At 48.4% G+C, this 9,477-nt stretch overlaps 1 protein-coding gene across 2 annotated transcripts in view; it reads right to left on the reverse strand.

Moving 5' to 3' along the window:
- Positions 1-1,835: 1,835 nt before the first annotated feature.
- Cpa1 (carboxypeptidase A1) overlaps positions 1,836-9,477 on the reverse strand; it is a 19,870-nt gene continuing 12,228 nt past the window's right edge. Inside the window, exons 2-11 of one of the 2 annotated variants that reach the window (XM_008846339.1) lie at positions 7,781-7,837; positions 7,344-7,425; positions 6,647-6,880; positions 6,344-6,445; positions 5,670-5,771; positions 5,389-5,499; positions 4,889-4,979; positions 4,207-4,406; positions 3,642-3,726; positions 1,836-2,119 (exon numbers count right to left, since the gene is read on the reverse strand). In XM_008846339.1, coding sequence (XP_008844561.1) covers positions 1,932-2,119; positions 3,642-3,726; positions 4,207-4,406; positions 4,889-4,979; positions 5,389-5,499; positions 5,670-5,771; positions 6,344-6,445; positions 6,647-6,880; positions 7,344-7,425; positions 7,781-7,837 — 1,252 coding nt within the window. In that variant the 3' untranslated portion in view covers positions 1,836-1,931. Of the gene's footprint in view, positions 2,120-3,641; positions 3,727-4,206; positions 4,407-4,888; positions 4,980-5,388; positions 5,500-5,669; positions 5,772-6,343; positions 6,446-6,646; positions 6,881-7,343; positions 7,426-7,780; positions 7,847-9,477 lie in introns of those variants that run through there. The other variant, XM_008846338.1, reaches the window with a different exon arrangement.

The raw sequence follows: 9,477 nt of genomic DNA on the forward strand, positions 1-9,477 counted from the left end.
CAGTGGGCTGGGCCCTCCCACATCACTCATCAAGAAGATGCCCCTCAGACATGGCCACAGGCCAGTCCAATAGAGACAATTCCCCAAATGAGGATCCCTCAACCCAGGTGTGTCAAGTTGACACTAAAGCTATCCAACACAATATGTCATCATAATAACCTAATATTTTTTCTTACCAGTCTTGTTTTTTTGAGACAGGGTCTCCCTGTAGCTCTAGCTGTCCTGGAACTCACTAGGTAGACCATACTAGATTGACCTCCATCTCACAGAGATCCCCCTGCCTCTCTTTCCCTGGTATATTAAACAAAAGATGACTAGCTTCCTACTTGGCCAACTAAATAGTTAAAATAAGGCTTTGACTTATCTACAGACTCTTGTTGCATAGCTTGAAGGAAAATGTTTTCCCAGAGTATCACCAAATCAGCTCTCTGTAAAGACTGAAACCCGCCCCACCTCCTTTTTTCTTTTTTTTTTTTTTTTGAGACAGGGTCTTGCAACCAGGTGAGGATCAGTCTTCCTGCCTCTGTCTCCCTAGTGCTAGAATTGCACCCCACTGGGCTAGAAACTCCCTTTCACATTATCTCATATTTGTATGCAGAAGTTGGCTCTGTATAATCAGCCTCATTCTTTCATTTTTTTAAAGAATTTTTGATAGGAAAAACAATATTAAAATAGAATTTCAATGTGAAAATTGTTTCTTTAAAAAAAATGATTTTGACCTTCAAGCCATTTTATGTGAAAAAGACAAGGCTCAAATCAGCAGAGCTAAAGATCTTGAAATCTGAGTGGCAGAGACAGCCCCCAGCCTCACCTTAGCCCCCTGAGCATATTAACCCACCTCCTTCCTTAGCAGTAACGCCCAACTCCACATTCTCATCTAAAAGATACAGAAAAAACAAAGGTAGATTCTTGCCTTAAAGAAAATGGGCTGCTGGGCGTGGTGGCAAACGCCTTTAGTTCTAGCTCTTGGAAGGCAGAGACAGGTAGATCTCTGTGAGTTCAAGGCCAGCCTGGTCTACATAGGGAGTTCCAGGTCAGCTGGGACTACAGGGAGACCCTGTCTCAAAAAGACCAAAAGAGAGAGAGAGAGAGAGAACAAAGGTAGATTCTTGCCTTAAAGAAAATAAAAGGTGAGCTACTTCATGTATTATGGTGGTAGCCTGTAAGTGAGCCATCACAGGTGTCAGGGTCATGGACAGGAAAATGGGAAGGTGAGGGACAGAAATGAGGGAGCAGAGGTGATGCACTAGGGAATCTTGTGAAGGATCTGGAAAATTAAAAGTGAACCACCTCTACCCTGCAAGGCAAAGCTTCCTGATACACAATGAACATCTCTGGATGAGCATATGTTCCTTATCTTCAGTAATTGATTTCATTTCACTTCATTTTCTTTAATTCAGGAGCGGGAGGCCATGTTTTACTGTCTACTAATGTGTTTGACTGGGCTGCATCATCTCCTTTGGACAGCAGTGGCCACCAGGATTATTATAGTCCATATTGTAGGTTATTGATAAATAGGTAGAGGTGGATGGACACAACCAGCTGGACTGGCACATGGTGAATTCCTCGCCACCATGGGATGCCAGGCATTTGGTTAGCAGCTATGGCTGCCACCTGCCACTAAGATATGAACAAATCACCCAACTGGCAAGTTGAGCTCAGGGTGGTCTAATTAAAACAGAGGCCTCTTGGATACAACTTCATGGGACCCTGGAATGCCAGGGAATTTAGGGGTCATCTAGTTCAGCCACCCATACATTTCCATTAAGACCTGCTTGAAATAAATGACTTCTGCCCCAGCTAGAAAGGTGGGCATGCCATGAGCATTCCACACACAAGCCCCCAAGATTCTGCTCCTTGTACAATCAAGCTTTATTTGGTTGCCTGAATGGGGCTGGAGAGGAGGAAGAGGAGGGTGCTGAAGGGGTGCTTCAGTAGGGGTGGTTGAGAGTGTACTCCATAATGGTCAGAAGAGCCAGCCATGTCTCCTTAGCTGTGGGGATGATCTGTGAGGCAGGTAGCAGAAAGCCATAGCGCCCAGTGTCCCGCAGCTCAAAGGTGAATGAATACTTGATGCCCTGGTTGTAGGTCCAATCAACGGTGTTCCCACTGGCTTGATCTGGGACAGGAGTGAAACAGGAAAGAGCAGGGGCTGATCACTGGACATATCCAGATGGGCTGAGTCAGCACCCAAAATTCAGAGCCTTGTGCAATGCCAAGTAGAGTCTATGTACTGGAGGATGCTATTGACAAACAGCCCAGCTTCCAGGAAACTCCCACTGGGTCTAAACCCAAGAGGCCCAGAGAGGAGACCAGTAAACAGCAATGGTTACTCTATTCATCCTAAGGGGATGCCAAAAAGTCTGTGTAATTACAAAAGCTTGTCTGAAGACTCTCTCCACCCCAACAGTCACCTCAATGACACCTCTAAACATGCCAGAACGCCCTGCTTGGGTAATGGAATTGATCCCCAAGGGTTCTGGTCTGCAGAGGAAAGTGCAAAGATTCTGAGTCAAAGCAAAAGCCTCTTCTACGAGAAAAATCTCCCAGGTTTGGCATACTGGTTAGCAAAGCCACCATTGTTGAATTGGGCAGTAGGAAAGGGAGGCGGGGTACATATCAGAATTTAACTTCAGGACACTACAGCAAAATCCTCTGACTCAGGTTTGAAACCATTAACGAAGAAAGCCTGGGATCCAAACAAGTTCCTCCTTAGGTAATACTGTGACCCGCTCACTATACAAAATCTGGGCATGTTGGCCAAGAAGCATGTGAGGTTAGTTATGTACCTCTCCCACCCTGGTACCTGTATCCTGCTTTTGCCTGCCAGTACTTTAAAGCAGCTATTTCCTCAAACACCCCAGACCATATCACATAGCACAGCCTTTGCTCTAGAAAGTTATTTTGCCTGGAGGCCCTTTCCCTAGACAGATGGCCTCCTGGCTCACCCTTATTCCTTCAACATTAGCCCAAATTCCTCTCTGTAAGCCTGATCCTTACCCTGGTATTCAGCCTCCACCCTAGTACTCCCGACACCCCTTGCCTGCACTGGGATGTTTTTCCCAAGGATCTGTCACCTAACACACTATCGTTTCTAAGCACATTGTCGGTTTCCTCACCTAGAGTGAATGCTTCCTGATCTTTGCATATTTAGTCACAGTTCTATCCCAAGCACACAAGCCCTGGTGCAGAGCAGGTGTTTTGTAAACACCTGCTGACCGAATTCCACTTGGATGTAGCAATGTTCCTCCCAGGGGCATCTCATATACAGTGTAAGTAAGGAAAAGATGGAGTATATTTCCTAATGATAGGGTACAGGAGGTTAGAAGTGTTTCTTAAGCCAAATTTTCTGATGAGCTATAGGTCCCATTGGAGTTTTCTACCCCATCTGTGTAAGAAGTCCGTTAACCCCAAGATAAGGGGACAAGAGTGCTTGTTTGACTGAAAGTGTCAAAGACAACATGGTTCATGTCACGAAAAGGCACTGCCCTCCCTCCAAATGACTCAGCAATCAGCTCTCAGATGGGGGCGGGGGCGGGGGTGGTGGTGGTGGTGGTGTCTGGGTTTTCTCCCAGATCTGGGAATCTTAGGCAAAAAGAGCCAACTGATACTGGTCCTGGTCCACCAGGAAAGACACTTACAAATTGTATCAATGATGCTGCCATACGTGTACTTGGTCCCGTACAGAGAAGCCAAGGCCGTCACAGCAGACTTAGCTAGCTCATCCTAGAGAAAACATAAGCAGGGCCACCCATCAGGGCCAAGGTAGCCCAGGTCCTGACAGAGTGGCTCAGGAGTATGCACCAGCATAAACAGGTCCCTGGGAGAGGACATGGAGCCTACGCCTCCTTAGCCTTGCAGGTCAGCCCTCTAGTGTGCCAGCAGTGTGGTCTTCTGCCCCTGCAGGATGGCTGGCTGGCCCTTCCCTGCCCTTCAGTCACTCCACAGCTCCAGGTATAGTCACCACAAGTTCCAAGTCTAGCCCTCTTTGTGAGTCAACCATTCCATGCTTCAGTATTTCAGAAAATGAGGCTAGTCCACCTTTGTGGTCTACCCAAACCATCCTGCCAGTCTTCTCAAATCATTAGGGGACCAAGGGAAAAGGAGGGCACTGGGCACATTGTAGGCTTTCGGGCCTTATACAGCTCTGATGGGTAAAGTGGGGACACAGAAGGAGCTTGGGAAAACGATGAGCAGAGTTATTACCAGCTCTTTGTGGTTTGGGGCTGGTACTGATGTGTAGCCATAAGGGTAGAGGAGGAGCTGGGAGTAGCTGTGAATGGAGATGAAGGCCTTGATGTTTCCATGGTTCTGTACAAAATCTACGATGGACTTGACCTCCACTTCAGAATTGGCAAACTTGCCACGGTATGTTTCCGAGCAGGGGTTGCTGCTAGCTCCAGGTTCTGTGAGAGTGCAGAGGATACAGCTGCTATTTCCTATTTCCTATCTGTTTCCTGGTATGGCTTCTATAGCTTCAGTTCTTTGCATGGAGTTGGGGGGGTGTGCAGTGCTGGGAGGCCTCAGCCCCTCCTGTGGGCTAAGGAAAGGCCAGTGGCATGTCACCTGGGGCCCTGCCTTCTTCTGCCACCAGGTTTGGTTAGAGCTGAAACTAGCTCCTGCAGAGGCATGCCCAAAGAGGAAAGGAGTTAACATTAAGCTAGACATTTTCCAAGAGAGGTTTTCAGACCATAGCTCCATCAAGGAGTTCTTTACAAAGGCCCAAGTCTCTGAGGGCCTCCTCCAACCCAGAGAGCCCTCAGGCAGACTGACAGCCTGCACCCTCCCTCACTGTTGGGGCAGGAATAGGGTCGGTAACCAGACAGAGGAGAGCAAGAAACCATTCTGAGTTGCCCCATCCCTGCCCCCAAATCATAGGAAGTCTTACCCCCAAAGCCAGCATCCCAGTTCCTGTTGGGATCCACCCCAATGCAGAGGGAGCCCTGTGTGCGGGAGCGAGTCTTGCGCCACATGCGATTCTGAAGAAGGAAAGAGGATCAGCCAGCTCACTGGACTTTCAGGTGCTTACCACATTTGCCATTAAAGAAAAGCTGAGTGTGGAAGTCAGATCTGGAGCACAGGATCTCAACTGAGGGCGGTGCTTGTTCCTTTTAAGGCATTTTACAGTGTCTGAAGATGTTCTGTGTAATTGTGACTGGGAAGGGAGTTACTTCCAGCATCCAGGGGGTAGGATAAGAGGCTACTAAACATCCACCATGCATAGACAGCCCCCAACAACAAAGAATTATCTGGCTAAGATGGCAGCTGTGCCCAAGCTGAGAGTCCCAGATCCAGGAAGATGGGCCTATTTGCCCCTTCCTCAACTGAGGGTCACTTGCAGGGCAGAGGGACATCCCACACTCCCTAAGAACAAGAGACAGTATGTACCGTGCTGTGGGTATAGGCAAATCCATCAGGGTTGGTGACGATCTCCAGCAAGATGTCCATGCTGTCAAGAATGGCAGTGAGGACTGGGTCCTGGCCATAGTCTTCAGTGATCTGGCGGGGGGAGGAGAAGGCAGAGTGTCTGCCATGTTAGTACCATGGATACCTTCCCTGGCCTGCCTCTGTGACCACTGCTTCTGGAGGGAAGTGGGAGGTCCAAGCTTCTGTGGGCTCTGAACACCAATTCCCTACCAAGTGAGAGCCCTCTCAATCCCCAGCCTTACCTTCTTTGCAAACCAGATCCCACTGGCCTGGGTAACCCATTCCCGGGAATGGATGCCTGTGTCAATCCAAATGGCTGGCCGGTTGTTCCCTCCAGTGCTAAACTGGAGAAAGAGGCAGGGAAATGGGTGAGGGGCAACTCTGCAGTCAAGTCTCAGTTCACTCCCTGCAAGGGAACCCACTTGAGCCAGAAGCTACCCTCTGTATATACCTAAAATCAAGGCTCTGTTCGAGGAGCTGTCCTTCAGGTGGGGCATGGGATTGAGGACTAGAAAGGGATCCTACAGAGCTTGGCCTCCTGCCCTCAGCCCAAATTTAGGACGGACTGACACAGCCTTACTTCCAGACCCTAGCCCTATTCTGATGCTCAGATTGTCCACTGTGGGAGGTCGCCAGCAAAACATTTTGTCTAGACTACCAGATTCCACACTATTTCCCATGTTGCGACACTTGACTAGAAACACTTGGGTCACCTCAAAATGAAAGTTTTGTATACACATGTACCCACCTACTCCCCCATGGAGACTCAGACCTTCCCAAATGTCTGCACAGGGAGTGTGTCAAACAGTGCCTTCCCTTGGACATGTGTGAGAACCCACACCCACATGTAGAAGTCCACGTGAGGACACACTCTTGTACGTGTGCCCTTATTTGCCTACATGTGGGTTTCCATTACCTTCAGCACGTAAATAGGGCGTCCTTCAAAGGTGTTGCCGATCTGGATCTTGCTCACGAGCTGTGGGTGCTCAGCCACCAGCAAGTCCGTGAATTCATAGATCTGAGGTGGAAAAGAAGGAGGGAGGAAAGAGTTTAATGGCTTCTGGGCACCCAAATGCCTTCCTCTGCAGCCCTGCAATGCTATGAAACTACAACCCCGACCATGTTGGGCACATGAAAATAGTAGGGCCCACGTACAGTCAGGCCAGCCTTGATGAAGAGCATGGTGCTTATGAGAAACATCTTCCAGGGCTGTCCTCACCTCATCCAGGGTGTGATAGGTAGCATAGCTGAAAGTGTCAGTGGACCGGGCCCGGGTCTTGAAGGCAGACATCTGCTTCTGTTCCTCCTCCAGCAGTGACTGCACGTCTTCAATCATGATCTCATAGCTGATGCCATGGGATTCCAAGAAAACTTTGACAGACTGGATGCTGAGGAAGGGCACTCGAACGTCAATGGGGATGCCAGCCCCGGCAGGGTCCCGCCAGAAGTCCAGCTGGGAAGGACAGGAGCCAGCACTGTCACAGTGGGCTGGAGACACTGACCAGGGCAACAGGGTGGGACAGAGCCAGACTGGGAGGGGAGTTTAGCGCCAGAAGCTCCCCCATAGCAGAGGATATGGATGGGTGTTGGGGGCAGAGAAAGAAGGGGAAAACTTGGGAATTGGACAAAGTCTGGTATGCTTAGGAAATGGCCAGAATTGAAAGGCTTTGAGGCAGCAAGGCAGACAAAGTGTAAAAAGGATACTGACATATTCTCAGATGCTTAAGGGCACCAAGATCAGAAGGGACAGGGCTGAAGTCACTTCCCAACAGATCAATTCCATGGTTCTTTGCTGGGAAGCTGGGCCAGAGCCCAGGGACCAGGTGCCTACAGGGGAGTAGTGAGGCCCTAGGTTGGGCCCAGCTGGCCCAAGAGGGACCTTGAGTCCTCAGGGAATTCTGTTTTCCTCCTCTAACCTGCAAGTGTTCCAGGTCCTCCAGCTCCTTCACCTTCTGCACCTGGGCTTCATCAGCTGCAAAGATTCGGAGCACCTGGTGCCTAGGCAGAGCAAGAGAGGAACTTGGGGTACCCCAACTCTCCCCAGAATGAGAAAATAGAGGCTTTGGAAGCTTCTGGACTTTTGTGTTGTCCCCATCCCAGTTTAGACTAGTTTCTCTCTCCAAGCAAACCTGATCTTTTCTCTTCTGAAAATACCTTCTCAGAGCTCAGCTTTCTCTAGGGCTCAGAAGAGAGCCCAACCCCTCCCAGCCCTAGCCCACTACCAGCCTGCTGCCCCAGGGCAGTACCAGTATGTCCTGGCTGTGTTACCACATGTCTGTCTGTCTACACACTGGCTGGGGACAAACCCTTCTCATCACATCTAGAGACACCCCCTTCCTCTCTACACCCCTACCCCACAAAGTTCTTATTGCCAAAGACTGTCCCCAGCAGCACACTCAAAATCAGCAGCCTCTGCATGTTGGGAAGGACAGACTTAGGCCAAGACTGAGGTCTGAGGCCTTTTAAACACTGATAGAGATCCTTGGCTATGCCTGGGGAGCGTTCCCCAAACACCTGGATCCAATCCCATGGAGAGGGAAAAGTGGGCATTCCAAACTGTAGCACCTTCTCCACCCTTCCTGATAAAGCTACAGGAAACAAAGCAGGTGGAAAGATAAGTCAGGCTTCCAACCTTGGCCATGAGGGTCAGCTGGGCCTGAGATCTCCCAGCTGGGACTCACCCTGCTACCCACAGCTCCAGCTACCTTATTGTCAATGTGCTGTTGTCAGAAACACGAGTGAACATGCTTGTATCTTCCCACGGTGTTATAATTTATTGGATAATAAATTCACAAGATACATAAATTTCATTGGCATTAACTCACCAAGTACTGATTTCACTTGGTCTTCATGGCCATTGGCAAACACAGGATATTTTATTTCTATCTTAATGAGTGATGTTCACTCTCTGATCACACATTACACTTCACACAAGAATAGATTCCAGGAAGAGTTAAAGTGATTGCTGGGCAAAAGCGGATGCAAAGAGAGTCACTGCAGGTGGTGGGATAAGATATGGACAAAGCCAACCTCGTCACAGAACTGTTTAGACACAGGGCTGCCAAGCACTGAGCTGGTTCAAGGTCCCAAGCTGGTTCTAGGCTCTCCGGATCTGGATGATGAAACAGCAGTAGGCCATGTCAAAGCAGGGGTGAGGAGGTCATGCTGAACAGAAACTCCAGGAACAGGCTCAGTATTGTGTTGCCTGTCCATCCCCTAACACATGGCCCTAAGGATCTGATGATGAGTTGGTGGGTACCACTGCACTTCCCAAGATTAGGCGTCTCCCTTTTCGAATGATCTGGGTGAAGGGGTTGCATCATTCATTCATTAATGCATTTGATAAGCTCTTAGACCTGTTTTTTTTTTTTTAATATGGCTTTGAAATGTCTACTTGTCTGTGTGCTCCTGTTAAGTTTTAGGTGGTAATATTTCTTTGTGTAAATAAGTTATTATGAGTCTGTGCCTCATGGTTTGTGCTAGACAGATGATGGTCATTTGCTCCCACAAACATGCAGTCATTCCTGCCTTGTGCTCAAAATGGAGCATATAGCTGGGCTTTCGTTTGTTGTGTTGGTTATTATTCCTCAGAAGCTGCCCACCCTGCTGTTGTTTCAAATTCAGTTTTTACTCTCTCTCTCTCTCTCTCTCTCTCTCTCTCTCTAGCACAGAGAACAACTTATAGGAGTCAGGTCTATTCTTCTACCATGTTAATCCAGGTTGTCAGGCTTAGCAGCAACTACCTTTACCTGCTGAGCCATCTTGCTGGCCCAACTTTTTTTTTTTTTTTTTTTTTTTTTTTTTTTTTTTTTTTTCCCCAGCTGGCCTGGAACTTGCCATGTAGACCAGACCAAAGATCTGCCTGCCTCTGCCTCCTGAGTGCTGGGGTTAAGGCCCGTGGCATCCTTTATTTCCACGAATGCTGCAAAACCATCATGCTTGCTATTATTCTTGCTTTAAACAGGAAATTACCTTCTACATAATTTTCTACATTAAAAAAAAATATTTAAAGTAGCTTTATTGCTTCCATACACAGACAAATTTATGCCA

Source organism: Nannospalax galili, unplaced genomic scaffold, assembly GCF_000622305.1.
Source record: "Nannospalax galili isolate Female #2095 unplaced genomic scaffold, S.galili_v1.0 scaffold660, whole genome shotgun sequence".
Taxonomy (NCBI): Eukaryota; Metazoa; Chordata; class Mammalia; order Rodentia; family Spalacidae; genus Nannospalax; species Nannospalax galili.